Source organism: Onychostoma macrolepis, chromosome 05, assembly GCF_012432095.1.
Source record: "Onychostoma macrolepis isolate SWU-2019 chromosome 05, ASM1243209v1, whole genome shotgun sequence".
In the NCBI taxonomy this organism is placed as follows: Eukaryota; Metazoa; Chordata; class Actinopteri; order Cypriniformes; family Cyprinidae; genus Onychostoma; species Onychostoma macrolepis.
In genome coordinates, this window is record NC_081159.1 from 12,253,302 (window position 1) to 12,271,558 (window position 18,257).

The window sequence follows — 18,257 nt, forward strand, 5'->3', positions numbered from 1 at the left end:
CAAGTGTTCTCGATGGACCTCAGCTTGAACTGAACCTGAAATATTTCTTTAACAAAACAATCAAATATGAATCTACGCTACCATCTGAAAACCACTGAACGCTGTGCACTGCAGCATTGGAGTGATTTTAAGACACTTTCTGATGCCTACAATGCCCTTATGCTCAGAAATCTTCCCCTATTGATTTCTTCTTTTTGCCTTCCTTTGACACAGGCAGACCTCCTGAGGGGAGTTTCCTCATGCCCAGGTGCCCCCCATAGCTTACTCAGGTCATGAATCATTCAAGGCATCATCTGCTGAATAGAGACCCACGGCAACTGCAGCGCAAACATACCGCACGGGTTCGGAAGTGAGGTTGGCTCTGCTTTTAGGCACACAGAATAAATGTCTTAGAGGATATGTATGGTACAAATGCTTAAAAAAAGACATGGAGAATCAGACTTTTGATCTTACACCCGAAACCACTTTTAAAGGGAATATCTGTATAACTGTCAAAACGGGATTTACAAAAAAACAAAAATGCTTTTAGTAAAACTGAATTCATTCGAAGAGAACCCTGCAAGAAAAAAAAAAAACATACACACAAACAACTTAGCCTCAACCAGCCTAAGGTGGTTTGTCTTGGCTGGTCCCTCAACCTGGCCATGTTTGTGTTAAACTGGTCTATAGATGGTTGCCCAGCCTGGCCAAGCTGGTTTAACCCGCTGGTCTCCAGATTAAGTTTATAATATACTCAAAAGCTTCCCACAATGGAGATATATGCAAATATCATCTGTAATCATTATTACTGGTACTATATTATAGCAATAAAACACATTTATATTGCAGGTCTGCATGTACCAATCTATTTTTACTGAACTACAAATTTTACATTTAATTAGGCCTAGCTGAGATATTTTTATTTCAAAGCAATGAAAATCACGGAAAAAATGAACTAAAACACTGAAACCATTAATATGACTTTTTTATACTTTTATACTTTTTTCTTTTATTCAGCAAGGATGAATTAAACTTGATGAAATTGACAGTAACAACTTTTACATAAAAAAAAAAAAAAATTAAACTGAACTGAAGAAAAAAAACATGGATAATAATAAGAAAGGTTTCTTGAGCACCAAATCAGATTATTAGAATGATTTCTTAAAGATCGTGTGACACTGAAGACTAAAGTAATGTCAGATGAAAATTCAGCTTTGTCATCAGGAACAAATTACATTTTATAACGTATTATAATAGAAAACATTCATTTTAAATTGTAAAAATATTTTACAATATTCATGTTTAACTGATTTTTTTTTTTAATTAATGCAGCCTGGGAGAGAATATCTTTCCAAAATATTCAGCCAATAATTAGAACTGATGATCAAACAATTGCACCTGAGTACAAATTTTTGAAATTTAATTAGTACTATTAGTATTAAAAAAGTTAACAAAAACCAGCAAACCCCATGAAACTGCCAGACATTTGCCCAAAAGACAGATCTATAATTATGACAATGATTAAATGAGAAATAAAACACACATATTTATATTGCAGGTCTTCCCTTATCTTAACACAGGCCAATTCAGAAGGCCCTTGTGGGGCCATTTTAGCCATTATGATTTGCCCTTTTAAAAGGGAGCAGCAGAAAATGCCTGTGACACTTGGGCATTGCATAAGCAATCAAAAAAGAAAAAGCCGAAAATACCACACTCTGAGATGTCACTGCCCAGACTAGGCCTGTTGGAAATAAGCTCAACACCGTTGGCAGACACAAAAAAGACGCTCGCCCCCACACACACACACACACACAGACAGACTGCAGCAGCTCTGTGAATGTGCAGGAATCCCCTCTCTGCCTCTCTGTGAGCTTGATGTAAATGGGCCTCTGGTGCGTTGATAATAATTAATGATAATAAGAGGAATGATGGATGACGTTGTTACTGCGCTAGCAGACACAGCAGAAAAGTTTTCTGCTTTTTCTTTCTCCCTGTGACTCGTTCCTCTCCTCTCGGCATCCAAACTATCCGTCCGCAATTTTATCTGTCAGGCCTCAGTTGCGCAAACAAGCTCCTCAGCACACCAGCCGCTCTGGATGGCCACAGGCAAAGCAGCTGTCAGCCTCATTCTCTCGCTTTCGTCTCTCTCCATTTCTCTCTCCTGTCCTTGTCACTTTCTCAGCATTCATATTTACGCTCCCTCTTGCTTCCTCTCTCGCTGTTTCAGAGTAAATATACAGTATGGCTCGTAGACATCCTAATAAAAAATGTCAAATGACAGGAACTGGTTTTAACATAGGCTCATTGGAAAAACGTGCCACTTCCTACATTTTCGCAAAACTCCAAAAACATACCAGTGCATAAAAATTCACTGCAGTTTCCAACTGAAATGAACACTGAAGTAGAATACCAACAACTTATTATTCCTTTTCACGCAAATTACGAATGCAAGAGCAAATTATTGATTAATTAACAATTTGTGCAATTCCTAGCAAAATACTATGACCCCAAAACTCTTTTCCTATAGTACATACATTATTCATAAACTAACACATTTTGACATTCACATTATAACCAGCTCCATTTGTAGCTTTTCAGACGTATAGTAAACTTGCTCGGTAGCTCACCCGGTACAGCATTTCCCTTGTGATTGCCTTGCGAGTCTTGTGAAACATGAGTTACAATAAAAGACAACAAAGACTTGTAGAGGAAATCTAAAATTGCATAATTTCTTTAGCAAATGCAGTTTTACCTCATGTGTGCTTTTGTTAACACTATCGGTTTCGGATTTAGAGTTTAGTGTAGTGTATGTCATTTTCAAATGCAATAGAGCACTGACCTCACCGGACATTTAATTTCGGACTTGTACATTCAACGCAATAAAACATTGCCAGAATCACATTCATCTGTTTAGAATTAAACGAAACACACTTTTAAAGCCACTCACAAGACATTTCACTTTAAAAGTGACACAAAATGAGGGGAATTTCTGTATTTTTCCAGAAATGTCGCTACAGACATTTTTTGCCAATGAGCTTGGGTTGCCTTGCTTCATATTCCTACTTCATTAAAGGATTAATTGACCCAAAAATTTTAATTTTGTCATTATTTACTTACTCATGTTGTTCAAGCCTGCATGACTTTACTTCTCAAGTGGAAAACAAAAGCAGACATTTTAAAGAATGTTTTTGTTACATACAATAAGTCAACGAGTTTCAGTGTTGTTCTTTTCAAAATTTCTTCTTTTGTTTTTCACAGAAGAAAGTAAGTCAGACAGGTTTGGAAAGACATAAGGGTTAGTAAATGATGACATTTTTTTTGTTGTTGTTGTTGGGTAAACTATCACTTTAATAATCACACAAACTCCGTCATATGCAGACCAAAAGCAGGTGCTTTTTCCCCACCAAGAGTAACACAAGTTCCCAGAGGAAACTTTAGTTTGGCTGGTGCTGGATTACATGTGGATTAGTGCTCCTAATGGCCCTGATCTCTCCTAATTCCCATCAATCCTTCTCATCTGAAACATGAAGAACTGAAAGAGAAATCACAAAAACCCAGCTTACGCGAATTGGAAATTTGTTATGGGCTGATTTTTCTACAACAGAAAGGCGAAGCCACTCGTTAACGATTTTCAATGTGTTTTTTTTTTCTCTCTAAGCCACTGAACTCAACACATTCTGTAATCAAGAACAGAGTCTTTCGAAATCGAAAAGAGAAGTTTCCTCTTCAGACGGTTCCGCTAATTAATGTTTGCTTGAGGATGAGAGAAATGTGTCGCGGTAACCTTTCACAGCAAGCCGTGAATTGGAGGATATAGTGTCATGGGGAGCGAGAGTGTGATTGAAAAAAAGAAGGCAGAAGAGATCCTGATGAGGGATAGAGAGCTCTTTTCCCCTGGTAGCAGTTGGTGTCTCAGTAAGGGAACGGATGTGCCGAGCCGAGTGCAATTAGCAAAGTGGCCCTAATGCCAAAATCACACAGAGAAGAGCAGAGGACGACAGACCAGCCCTCTGGAGTAGAACACAAGCATCGGTGTCGTGTACATCGCACCGTATGTCTCCTCATCCCAACAACAGAGAGAAGAGTATTGCTGGTTTAAATTGAATATAGCTGCTGGATCAGAAGGTGGCACTCAAAACAAATACAATCTGATAATGCCATCCTCCTCTCTACTCAATATGTTTTATGTTGATGTTATGCTCAAAAGCGTTTAGAATCACTTCAGCTGTCACTTGCTCAAGTGCAGTCAGTGTCAGTTAATGGATGGCTTTATAATATATTTTGTTTTTGACTGTTTTTTTGTGATCCTTAAAGTAATTCATGGCAGAGATAGTGTGGCAGTAATAAATGACAAACAGGGCGTCTGATGCAGATATAATAAAGTCCAAGTCGTAAAACTGTCATCTTCACCAATAGGCTAAATCCGAGAACATCTTTGGCTACATCAATTACTTGCTGCATTTCCTCAGTCATACCAGTGAGTGTTTTTATCCTCTCTGAATATATATATATATATATATATATATATATATATATACACACACACACACACACACATATGTTTTTTGGTTTGTTTGTTTGTTTGTGGTTGTTTTTTATAGATGTTAGGACTGCAATGTACAAACATGCAATGTTGGTAGAACAAACTGCTGAAAGGTGATTGGCAATTAAATTTTACGTCAATAGCTCCGTTATACAACATCATTTCACCCACTTGGTGGACATTTTTAATGATGTTTTGTGAACTACTGTATTTTTGTACAGTATATAATTGCTGAACATTATTTCCACAGCCAAACTGATCTTTAGAGCTGTCAGCTATTTCATAGGTTTCTAAAAACAAACTGGAAAAATAAAAAAAATGCATCTTAAATTATCCCACGATGATGATTCATTCATAATGACTCATCCTTGCTAAATAGTAGTGAAAAAGATGAATTGGCGACCCTGGAGAATGTCTTGGTTTTAGTTCCAGATTTTGTTCTGCACATTTTCAGCAAACAGCAGTGCACTGTGACTAAGGTTATGACAGGGTTCCTACACATTTTCAAAATTTCTATATTAAAATTTCTAAACCTTTCAGTAGATTTCCAGATCATATTTAACATAAATAGTTCATACAGCATTATTTTCAGCTTTATATATGGTATACATTTTCTCAAAGTGACAACATGCAGAGCCCATAAAATAAAATAAAAAATACAGACTTCTGCATGCACACAAGAAATTTTTTGTGCCCTCGAGAAACTACTCACATGCGCATGGGAATTTTTTGCATGCTTACGCATTACAGTTTTATATAACCTATTAACTTTTGTGCATCACTGCCATCTTACTATGAATAAAACAAGAGCAAAGATGCACATGAATTAATAAAGATAGTAGGTAAAGGTAGTACCTCTAATATCAAGACCTAATGTCCAATTTAACACATTCTCTGTGGCGGCGGAGAAACCATGACATGAAATGGGCTGATGGAATAATACGGCTGTGTGCATTGTCCTATTTGCCAAGTTCAAAGGTCTATAAAAAAGACTGGTATTGTAAAAAAAGTGTTCAAAACTTGGCTTTCGTTAGGGCAGTATGTCATATTTCAAGGCCTTAGGTCTCTTTAACACATACTCTGAGGGGCGGCCAAGAAACCAAAGTTTAATGGTTTCTTGTGCACACATAAAAGTCTGTATATTTTTTACATTTTTGCAGAGGTCCTTGAGGCTATGTAAAACGGTGCTAAGGATATCGTGAGAAGAAACCTAAAATGTTCATAACCTGCATTTTGTATAATTAAAAAGTTCACCTTGAATTTATTCAGTCGTGTTTGACAATCACTAAAGGATCACTGAACAGCTGCCAGGAAAACACACTTCTTTCATGATAAATTTATTATTTCATTATAAAACTTAAATAGGGGCAAAAGTCTGTAAATGCAAATAATTTTTCATACTCGGCTTTCTTTTTTCCTAACCGCATAGGAACCCTGTTATGAGCAAAAAATGGAGCATAAAGCTAAATGAATCTACATTATGACATGTGAATACAGTAACCTTTCTGCTGTTTTTGAATATTAAATACAACAAATATATTTATATAAAATATAAATATAAAAATTCAACATTATGAGGTCAAAAAGGAAATGCACAAATACACAGGAAACACATCACATCCCTACACAACAAGTAACTTGTTTAGTAAAAAAACAAAATCGAAATAATTTAGCCAGATTACATTAGATACACCAGCGTAGTTCATTTTTAAGTGTCAGATCAGGTAGAAATAGCTCCTTATCCCTTTAACAAGCCTCTCAACCGGTGGAGCACATTTTGAGTCATGATATCCTGTTGTACTGAACTCAACCTGATTAAAGCATCTCTACCATCTGTATGCTGTGTTAAGCACAAAACATATTAGTTATCAGCAGTTTTCAAGAATATACACATATCAAGTCAAGATGGTTTTAACACAAGCAGTGAAATCACTCATATTGCATGTGACCATTTTCATATGTCTTTCTCAGGCAAACATATTTTTATGCAATATCATTTCAAAGAGCTTGTTTTGATTTTTCTTTTTAACTAACAACTGCACATTGTGCTCTTACATTCAGAAGAAGATTACTGCTGTTCTTTTAGCTATTTCTCTGGCAAAGCAAGAAGAATTTGATATTAAGCATTCATTACATAAAAGGCAACACACCTAAGGACAATATTCTTAATAAAGGGAGAAGCCACGAGGCTGCCCCAATCATAAGATCTTAAGGAACAGAGAGAGAAGCTAGAAGGCTTCCATGTGTAAAAATCTCAAGAGTTTATCCAGGGCTCCATATATTATTTATAAACATTTTTTCCACATCTTTATCACTGACTGTAAAATTTTCCCACAATTTGGATGCACACTTGACTCAACCATCTGAAGAACTTTTTGACAGTGCTCAACAATTTAGACATCACAAAAGCAGACTTCCATTAGTTACCGGAGACTTTGAGATTAGCAGCTTGGTGCGGCGCATATTGAATTATGCCATGGCGTCGCATCAATCAGAGAGCAGTGACGCGCATTCAACGGACTGAGCAAAGTAATGAAGCCCTAAATCTCCCTGTGGGTTTGTTGTGGCGCCGTTCATCTTGCAGTGTTTTAATTGATTTCGGACTTGCTCGTGAGTAAAGGTGATATGCGTTGCTGGATGGGGACAGCTGATGAAACCAGTGTTTGCACTGTGTTATACAGGAGTGTAAAGCAAGGATGTGAAGAATTTGTGGAATATTATTTCAAACGCATACAAAATGTTAGTAGTCATTGTCAATATACTATGAGGCTTTACACAAAAGAACTGAAGAGACATTTGTAATTTTGTATATCTGATACATATAGTATATTTGTATAATATTGTACAGTACAGCCATGGGTTTACTCAAGAATTTCCTATGGGTTTTTAGAATAGTAGTTTTTATTTGAGTAAAATAAATAACTCATAATTTATCTGTGGTTAACATCACTTAATGGGACATAAATGACACAAATTCATGCATTTAATTCATTTCTTTATTATCAACAGCTTTTTAATGGCAATATCAAAGTATTTTTAAACAAACAATAGACAAATAGGCTTCTTACAACATAGCAATAAAAACTATCTTTTTTTTATATGTGCTAAAAATCCTAAAAGTTTGGAATTCTGAAATTGCTGTGTGATTTAAAAACAAGTTGCTAGCAATAAGGAAAGCCAATTTGCTACATAAGGACTGTTCAATTTGTCAAGCACATAAATTGACATTAACATCCTTTGTGGTAGTTGTAGCTTTTGTTTAACAAGTTATATTTTTAAAAACACAGCGGCTCCATAATACATATGAGGAATGACTGCATTGATAAAAACAAAACAAAAAAGAAAACAATTTTCACCCAGAAAATGCTAGTAAATTTTACAAAGAAAAAGCAAGTAAACAAGTAAAATGGCTAAAATTTGCAGATGAACATACTCCAAAATTATTTGTTTTATTAACAACTTTTGTTGAAATTTACACTATTTTAGGTATGACACAAAACATGAAAGTCTCTTCAAATAATGTTAACCACAGACGTTTTACTATATTTTACCAAAAAAATAAATAAAATAAAATAAAATCATAAATCATAATTATGAACCAATTAATATTCATGTGTAAATCAATCTAAAAACTTTTTTTTTCTTTTGTAAGTCGTTTTGGATAAAAGCATCTGCTAAATGCATGAAATGTAAATGTAAAACTATATATATATATATATATATATATATATAAATTCCCAACCCAAATTAGCTGGTTGGGCCAACAAACTAACATCTCAACAAATTGGCTTCACAACAGGAATAAATCTTAATTGGTCATTCAACATATAAACTACAGCTGCTGGTTCAGATGAGCCAGTGCTGCCTCAACAATGGTTGTCATTCTCATGTTAAAGTGAGTTCGACTCAATAATAACACGCCACCTACTTACACAGTAAATGTGAGTGTTAAGTAATGTACTACCACTCGGTGCAAAGCTTCCCTTCACGGGTCACATCTCAGCATAATGGGATCTCACAAGCATGCTTCGTTTTAACATAAAAGTCACTCTCATACTCAAAATACTACAAAGGTTTGTTACACACAAACACACATTGTTGACAGACAGACAGACAGATAGACAGATAGATAGATAGATAGATAGATAGATAGATAGATAGATAGATAGATAGATAGATAGATAAGATAGATAGATAGATAGATAGATAGATAGATAGATAGATAGATAGATAGATAGATAGATAGTTATCTAATTCTTTTGACCCAGAAAAATGTGTGTATTGACTGTAACAGCTAAAAAAAAAAGGGACTGAGTATCAGCTCGAACCCGGTCAAAACATTAAGAGGGTGTGAGAGCGACAGTCAGATTCCAGACTGAACAACAGAGACAGAAACAGAATCGGTAGGCTAGGGGACTCTTCTCTCACTCACTGAGTCTCAGCCCGGCTCTTTGTCTACGTCTGTCACATTGAACTGTTTTCTTTGGTGTGCTCTGACTCGTTCTCCCATGAGACTGGATGGCTCATTGGTCTTGCTCCTTTGTGCTAGCCTCAGAGCATCACTCCGTTCCTGCCGCTTGTCAATACTGTGATCAATGCGAGCGCGCAGCCAAGTCCTGTGACTGGCGTATCTCCTTGCAACGCATTTGGTGCCCTGTTAATCAAGTGATGTTTATGAATTGCTCATGAATTATGAATCTTGTCTGTAGTAAGTAAAGTAGACAAATAATAAAAAGATATTCACAGGAGGAAAACAAAAACATTTTCCACTATGTGCATGTGTGTGTGTGTGTGTGTGTGTGTTAGAAGGTTCATCACACTTTTTCAACCACATTGCATTCAAAAAAAAAAAATCTGAAACTCTGAAAATCAGATAAAAATTACAGGAATTGTACGTTGATAAAAAAAATTTTTTTAAATGTTATAACAATATAATAATAATATTTAATAACAACAACACATTATACAGTGATAAAAAATCTAAACACAAGTTATTATCTCTTTTTTGTTGTTTTTGTTTTTCAAACAAACAACTGCACATTGTAACGCTTCCAAAACCAACCAGCAAATATACAACAATAGCTACTATTTAGGTTTGTGTGCTGTTCGTAATCATACTATCACCCTCGTATAACGAGATGGACTAAAGAAAAACAGAGCACAAAAGACACGAAGACCACAATGCCTGTTATTCCTAAGAACAGCAAGAGATGTGAAGTCAGTGTCGGAGCTCAAGTAGAGCTGACACTAAAGCAGCACAGCATCCATCAGATGCGCTTTCAGGCACAGCAGCGCAGGTATTGTCTTGCTCTGGCAGCCAGATTAACTTCCTCATCGATGCGATCTACACAAACGCATCTCGAGATAAACAAGAAACAACTCGACGCTCTTCTAGCGCTATCAAGCGTTTGATGACTAGAGGTAAGTCTCGAGAGTTACATGCTGACATTAAAAAGCAATAACTAGATAATTGGCCGGCATATTTCCCGAAGGCAACTGATTCCGATACTATGGGAATCACGCTGAACTAAAACTGATTATTGGCTACAATAGAATAAAACTGAGTTAAAACGATATAGGCCAACGTACACTTGGGATACAAGGCAATAAAGTGCGGAACGTGATACATAATTACTTTGCACTCAGTTTAGCCCCGAGATTATGATAGAATAATTGCTAGACATAAAGAAGCATCCACTTCTCGCGCGAAGCTCCTCAAGAATGTAGCACACTGTAGTCCGTGCTTCATTCTCGGGGATGTGCCTAGGACAACACTACAACACAAATAAGTCACCAGCGCAAAGAAGAAACGCATTCCACCTGCTGTGTGGCCAAAGTGCACTAGCATTGAATGTGATATAGACTACGGCCGAGCCATTCAGTGAAGTAGTTCAGCACCAGCACAAAGGACAGCTCCACTGCATCAAGATAGAGATCTCACTTCAACCCTCACTGAGCGACTCACCTCCGAGAGAGCAGAGCAAGGTGTAAACAAGCAACAGGATCTCCAGGCGGCCCATCCCCGACCTAAACCCTTCCAGCCACCACATCGTGATAAACTGACTGTTTACGCCCCGACGGCACGGACGCGATTTTTATATCGCTACGCTTGTCCACATTTTCAGCTCTTGCAACGGACCAGCTGTTCGCGCATGACGTAATAGTGAAGAGGCTATTCCGAGAAAGCCCCGCCCCTTCTCTGCTGTGATTGGAGGTTCGCCACACATCCATTCAATTGATTGGCTGATGAGAATGTCAGTCAAAGGGACTGGCGTCTCGCTCTGTCCTGGTAGGAGACATGAGTGGTTTGTCCGACAAATGAGCAGCATTTCAAGTTTACTTCCTCAAGAACCAAGTTACAGCGATGGTGTTGCATGCCTTTAATTCCCAATAATTATTATTATTTTTTTTAAAGATTGTAATTTAATACATCAGCTACTTGATGATGAGGAATGCGCTCCTTTTATTACTTGAATTGCCACTATAGCGTTATTTATTTTTTATTTTGAAGGTAAACCGAACATAATACTATTTTGTAGTAATGAAATATGGTTACATATGAAATAATAATATTCATTAGATTTCGTAGACCCTGTCACTCTGTCGAAGACGGAGGCCAATACTGCCATCTATTGGCCGCTGACTGACGAGAACTCCTCGAATAGTAAGCCCACTGAAGAACTAAACGCACTGGTTTACTTATCAACACTTTTACAGTGTATTAATATATGTACATAATTTAAACGATGTTTTTTGGGAGTTTCTAGCTGGCTGACCAGCAGCCATGCTCCAAAAACCAGCTTAACCACCTTAAACTGGTATGACCAGCTGACCAGCTTGAAACAGCATCCATGTTCCAAAACACAGATATCAGATTAATCTTTTTTTTCCCCACAATGGTGAATTTATGTTGCATAGTGTTGCATTGTGACCAGTTCAAATCACTGATAAAACCACGTTTGCAATGTAAATACGCCACCAAATTCACATTTTGTCCGGCAAACGCTTTGTAAAGCTACAACTGTACAATGTTTTTTTTTTTTTTTTTTCTTCATGTGTGAAAGTGATCCTGAGTAGGAGGAGCGAAAGTTAACTGAAGTTCACTTACCTTCAGCTAGGCTGATTTCTTTGGTAAAACTGTTTATTACAGCCACAAACGGTCTGCTAGTCAGGTGAACAGAAGCTCAAACGAATGAACACATCTTTCAATCACAACCTGCACTTCTCGTTTTTACCGCTAGATGTCGCTCCTACTCTATCACTGATCAGTAGTGCCAGGCACAGGATTGTACTTCATCCTTTTTAATGATGGTCTGAAGTGAATAAATATTTCAAACTTAGTGGACCTTTGCAGACATTTTTTTCTATTCTTCCATTTGCTAATTATTATCTATTTTGGTAGTGTATTATAATTACCACAGGATATTCATCATATGTGACCCTGGAGCACAAAACCAGTCATAAGCACGGATATATATTTGTAGCAGTAGCCAACAATACATTGTATGGGTCAAAATGATCCAAAAATCATTAGGATATCAAGTTCCATGAAAGTATTTTGTAAATTTCCTACCGTAAATGTCAAATCTTATTTTTTTATTGGCAATATGCATTGCTAAAAACTTCATTTGGACAACTTTAAAGGCGATTTTCACAATAAAATTATTATTATTATTCATTTTTTTCTTTTTTCTTTTTTTTTTTTTTTTGCACCCTCAGATTCCAGATTTTCCAGATTCCAGATCTCGGCCAAATATTGTCCTAACAAACCATACATCAACAGAAAGCCAATTTATTTGGCTTTTAGATTGTGTATAAATCAAGGAAATATGGTATAAGGAAAATATGATGAACATATTGTGAGCTGAAAAACAGTTAAATCGTATTGGGAGAGCCATTGAATTTCCCTTAAACCAGTATTGTTTTTCATTGCATGTTCTAGACAATTTATTTTGTCACCTAATTATATTTCTTGCTTTGTTGCCCTTGGTGTGTTTTTATAGTTTAATGATGTATTTGTTGAGAATGCATTTAATAATGAATAATTTTCCGTTTGTCAAACACCATCACTGTTTTTGACAAGTCTTAATAGTTCCCAGATGCCTCTCTATAGGCCCGAGGATCCATCATGCGGTTTCACTTTAACCAGCTGGCCCCCCTACAGCTGCCTGAAGCTCACGTGTTCACAGTTACTGCTGTCAGACCTGCATGAATTCAGCCTGTGGAATGGAGGTCAGTGGGGAAACTCTGAGTGTGTGTGTGTGTGTGTACTTGTTTATGCTACATTGTGGCAAGGATTGTAAAACCTGAAATTTTTGACATTTGACCGGCCTTCGGTCCCCACGAGGGGGAAAAAATTATTAAAAATAGTAAATGACGTTTATATGAAAGTGTAACAATGCACACATGTTTTCTGTAAGGAGTAGGTTTAGGGTTAGGGGATAGAAAATATTGTTTGGTCAGTATAAAAGTAATAGAAGTCTATGGAAAGTCCCCACAATTCACAGAAACAAACGTGTGTGTGTGTGTGTGTGTGTGTGTGTGTGTGTGTGTGTGTTTGAGTGGGTTTGTGGAGGACCACCCACATTAGCCACATGCTTACTCAGCACTTGTGGTCTTTCTAGACTTGTCCTCTATTGCTCAGACTATAAACTGATGACTCATAAGAAACAGTAACACATTTTTTTATATATATAAAATGAATCAATTATTTTTTTTCAGCAAGGAAGCAATAAATTGGTCAAAGGTTACAACTATTTCAAATAAATGCTGTTCTTTTAAAAATTTTATTCATCAAATAATCCTGAAAAATATATCACTGTTTCCACAAAAAATATTAAGCAGCACAACTGTTTTCGACATTCATAATAATAAGAAATGTTTCTTGAGCACCAAATCAGCATATAAGAAGGATTTCTGAATGATCATGTGACACTGAAGACTGGAGTAATGCCTGCTGAAAATTAAGTTTTGCCATTGCAAGAGTAAATGACAATTTATAATATATTAAATAGAAAACAGTTATTGTTTATTTTGAACATATAAATGCAGCCTTAGTGAACATATGAGATTTAAAACATTTTAAAAATGTAATTTTTATTAATAATTGTGAGATTAAATTTAAAATTACTTAATTTGAGAAAAAGTCATATTTGTGAGATACAAAGTAACATTGTGAGACAAAGTCCAATTTTGAAATAATTGTGCTATAAATAAAGTTGAAATTGTGTGAGATGATGTCTTCTGACTTCTGTCCCCACCTATCTATACTTCATTTCATATCAATTCTCGAAGAGGAATGCCAATCAAAATCTGCTGGTTGAGAAACTAGCACCAATGTTTTATTCTCAGTGCAGTCAAAACAACAACATTTAACAGGGATTACACTGTCTGGTATGTTAATGCAGCATCTACTCTAGCTATACAGACATATGTTTGAAGCAGGAGGTTTTAGAGGCAGTATCCTGTGTTGTAAGGTCATACAGTTCTTAAGTTCTGTGGTTTTGTCAAAGGGGCAGTAAACTAAACTTGAGTTGTGCCAGGAAACCATAACAGGTGCATCCTGAAGAAAAGGCTGTACATTCTAACTCAGTTTTACTGAGTCACTACAAAAATGCATATTTTTCTTTTAGGGATAAGGGAATGAGAGGGAAAAGAGCTGATCTGACAAAAAAGATGTTCCATTTCATCAGCGGTCAGTAGCTTTCAGGAACTCATGTGCATGTGATTCATGTGATTTCATGTTCTAGAGACATACATCCTTGTTTCCCAAAAGTGACCATACAATTAAAAAAAAAAAAAAAAAAAAACTATTCAGTCCATGCTGTTTTAGAAAAGAAAAAAAAAAGTTGGAGTATCATGTAACTTCTTTTTCAGTTCATCCCTGAAATGACCGGCTTCCATCGTATCATACTCTATAATGCTACAAGACAAAATTATATACAAAGCATGGAGAAAAGGAGTGTCATAAACACAGAGAAAGCATGAAGAAAAAGAGTGTCATAAATCCCACTTGGACTCTTCAAAACTGTAATTATTGTGACCACCAAGAGAAAAGAAAAAGTAATGCACTTTCTTCTCACACTATGATTTAGTGCTGTTTTTGCCAAGCTGAGTATAATCCTTCTGAAAACAGTGCAGTAGCACTACATAAGTGGGGGTTTTGATGAAGATTTCTGCTTTGAATGCACTGGGGCCACTTATGGTGTTAGAAGAGTCCTCGAATTGTCAATGCACCGTTTAATGTCACTCTAAGTCTAACCACAAACAACACAGGCAGGCTTTGAATAGCTGGAGAGTGTTCCAGAGCAGAAAGCCACTTAATGACGAGTCAAATGCAGCATTTGTTCTTCATCATTCCCATGAAAGCAGTTCTCCCATTTCTTCAATGAAATGAAAAATAGATATATATGGATTACAGTGTATCCATTATGGACTAGTAACATTTTTGCAAGAGTGCAAAAGTTCACTCTGCAGTCTCTTGTCTCATATAATCAAATAATTTCTATTTGAATCAGCATTGCATGGCAATTTATGTAATTATTTGAGAAGCATGATAATCTATAATATATGATAATGTACAGTCAACTGATCATTATCGCAAAACAAACCTATCAGGGTCTATTTTGCAATAATGACCGGCTGACTATACATTATTCTGCTTACAGGATCTAATGAATCTATGGGCAATTTTAGAGCAAGATGTGTCTGGGATTGAATGTGAGAACATACTATAGCTGTAATAAATGTGGTTCTGAATGATGCTGCAGGCCTTGTTGTTGTAAAAGATGATAAATCTGTCTCAAAGATCTCTCTGGGTGATCTCTTCTATCCTGAACAGCTTCTTTGCCAAATCAGATGGTAACGTTGGTGCTCAAGATGTTTTCAATAATGCTACAGAGAAAACATTACAAATCTTTTGCCACATTTCTCGAACACCTTAACACAAGAAGCCAGTCTGTCTCGCTTTGATTTGCAATTTATGGGAGTACCTTCACAAGAGATGTTTTATCCCCTTTCCCACAGAATTACTAAACTTTCAGAACCCTTATTGCTGTCTTAAAGATGCACTATATAATTCTAGCTTCTCTGTCACCATCTGTGGCAGAAACTATTTGAGAAACTATTTGAGGTAGGCCTACGATATATCTATGGTTGACTGTGATCACCATATCAGAACTGATCTGTGTTTTAACATCAAGACTCACTGACAAGAAGATGATGTATGTCCAGAAAAATTTATAAAGTATGTCTAAGCGAACAGCACACCTGCCAGCTTTTCTTCAGTTAAAAAAAATGGAATAACTTTCTGTAAATAAATATGTTTGAAATTTAAAAATAAAATGAAGCTAATGCACATAAAGTAATAGTTCACCCAAAAATGAAAATTCTGCTATCGTTCACTCACCCTCATGTTGGTGCAAACCTGTATTACTTTTGCAGAAAAGTAACATCAACGAAGATATTTTGAAAAATTTTGGTTCCATTTGATTTCCATTGTATTTTGCCCATAGAATGGAAGTCAAAGGGAACTGAAACAGTTTGGTTTCCAACTTAATATCTTCTTTTATGTTCCACAGAAACAAGTCATACAAGTTTGGAATGACGTGAGGGTGAGTAAAGAATGACTAATGTTCATTTTTGGGTGAACTCAAGAGCACAGGGGGAAAAAATGTACACTTTGAAACACGGAGTGTAACTTCAGTGGGTGAGAAACAGACCAAATTTATTGTTGCATACTGTTGTTCTTAATCACTTTTGTCTGTAAAACCATCCATATGGACTTAAAATTGTACAAAACAAACCTTGATTGACCTGTGTTTCCGATATGCCCATAAATTGGTTTAAAAAAAAAGAACTAGCTGAAAACCAGCATCCTTCCTGAAAGCACAAAATCATATGGGTATTAACTCGATAATTTATTTAAATAAGAAAAGTTAGTTAAGAAAGTGTCTGTAGTGTAGGCTTACCTGTAGTTCATGTTTTGAGTTAAAGTATATTTTACAGTATTGATTTTCAGTTCATTGTTTCAGTGTTGTTCAGAAAGTAAGCCATCTAACTGTAGATGTATTTAAACTTAGCGATATACATGTGATTAAAACACAATGATGAAATCATCTTTTACAGTGCATGTACACTTGTCCAACCACCATCACAGCCTCACCTCAGCCTGTGTTAACATCCCCAGGTTTTTTAATATCTCTCTGTGGATCGGTGCCCTAGTTCCACAATTCTCTTGGCTTTAGTCTTCTTCTAGCACACTAATAAGTTCCATATGTGGGTCTGTGTGATTTTTTTTTTTTTTTCCATCAAGCACAGAAATGTTTTACTGGACAAGAAGGAGAGGGGTACGGCACACTGTTGTACATTTTATTCAGCATTCGACAAGGCAGCCTCTGTTGTACCTTGGGCAGCAAGCCAGAATTTCCTACCTAATACGCTAATACAGCCACTAGTTGGTGTAAAAAGGTACTTTGCTCATGTTTGGGCAGCATTGTCTCCTCTAGATTTGAACACACTCTTACCCACAAAAACACATAAATGCTTAAAGTCCTTTGTGCTCGCTGTGTAAGACTGCTGGAGCTCGGGCCAGGATTCTCAGTCCGCCTGGCCTCTCACTTCAAAGACCACTAGCTTCCTCCTCTGACAGGGAAATGAAAACACTAAGTGACTTCAAGAACGCTCAAAGACTCTTGTGAAGATGGGGAGCCTCTCTTCGGCTGGAAAGTGCTGCTCTGCTCGTGTTCGTGAAGGAAAATTGTGATGTAAAGTCTGTAACCCACTGAGGCATTCCTCAGCAGTTTGGCACGAGCGTGTGGTTGTTCAGTGTCCACTGGTGAGGTGACTTTTTAGAAAGACTATGGTAAACAAACACGAGCATACTGACATACTCACATGCATGCACAACAATGCCAGAAATGTGTTGCAAAACAACTCTGGATTTACTGGAAAACTGTTTTCTGTTCTCTTGTACCAAAAAAGTAGTTTGAAAACACTTCTAGGCATCTGTTACAACATCTCCTTTGAGAGATGAGTAAGAAAGCTGAATTTTGGGAAAGGATGTAACTCCTACATTCCGGGAATGCTCTCTCTGTCATTCTTACTTTTTTCTTCCTCCAGTGAATGGGATTTAATACACTCCAGGCTTTCATTGTAAAAATCATGAGCATTGTGGGGGGAATAAACATCTGTTGTCCGTTTATGGATGATGGTCTGTTCTTGCTTGCGTCACTCACGTTGAAAGTGGAGGAAAAACTATGGAGAAAGAAAACCCAAATTGCTCATGATGATTTTCAGTTTGTTTATTGTCCTTTAATTTACCATGTTCATGCCAGACTTCGAAATAGAAAAGGTTCATGACTTTGTTTGACAATCTTGGGATTGTTTCATGACATGTTCTGATTTGAACTGCAGTTTACTGTCAGATTCGAGTGTTTAGATGTAAAGCGCTCTTTATTATGAGCTGCCGCCCTCCTACACACACTCTGACAGTGTAAATTTGGCACATGTCTGTGTCTCACCGGCTCTTGGAATGTAAGAATCAGCATTCTGGGAAAAGCAAAATACTCAGTGAGAAGAACATACTGTATTGCAGCTTCAATAGCTTAAATGTGAGGAGGATTTATTTTTATCTGATTCTTAAAGAGCATAACCGCAAAGGCATTTCCTGTAAATACATTTTATTTATTTACGTATTTTTTTCTCTGCTCTCTTCTGTACTGCTACTGTACTGTCA

At 36.6% G+C, this 18,257-nt stretch overlaps 1 protein-coding gene across 1 annotated transcript in view; it reads right to left on the reverse strand.

The window, feature by feature from the left end:
* tmem8b (transmembrane protein 8B) overlaps positions 1-10,658 on the reverse strand; it is a 139,864-nt gene extending 129,206 nt beyond the window's left edge. The window contains exon 1 of the mRNA XM_058777690.1: positions 10,488-10,658. Coding sequence (XP_058633673.1) covers positions 10,488-10,572 — 85 coding nt within the window. The 5' untranslated portion in view covers positions 10,573-10,658. The remainder of the gene's footprint in view (positions 1-10,487) is intronic.
* Between the last annotated feature and the right edge of the window lie 7,599 nt (positions 10,659-18,257).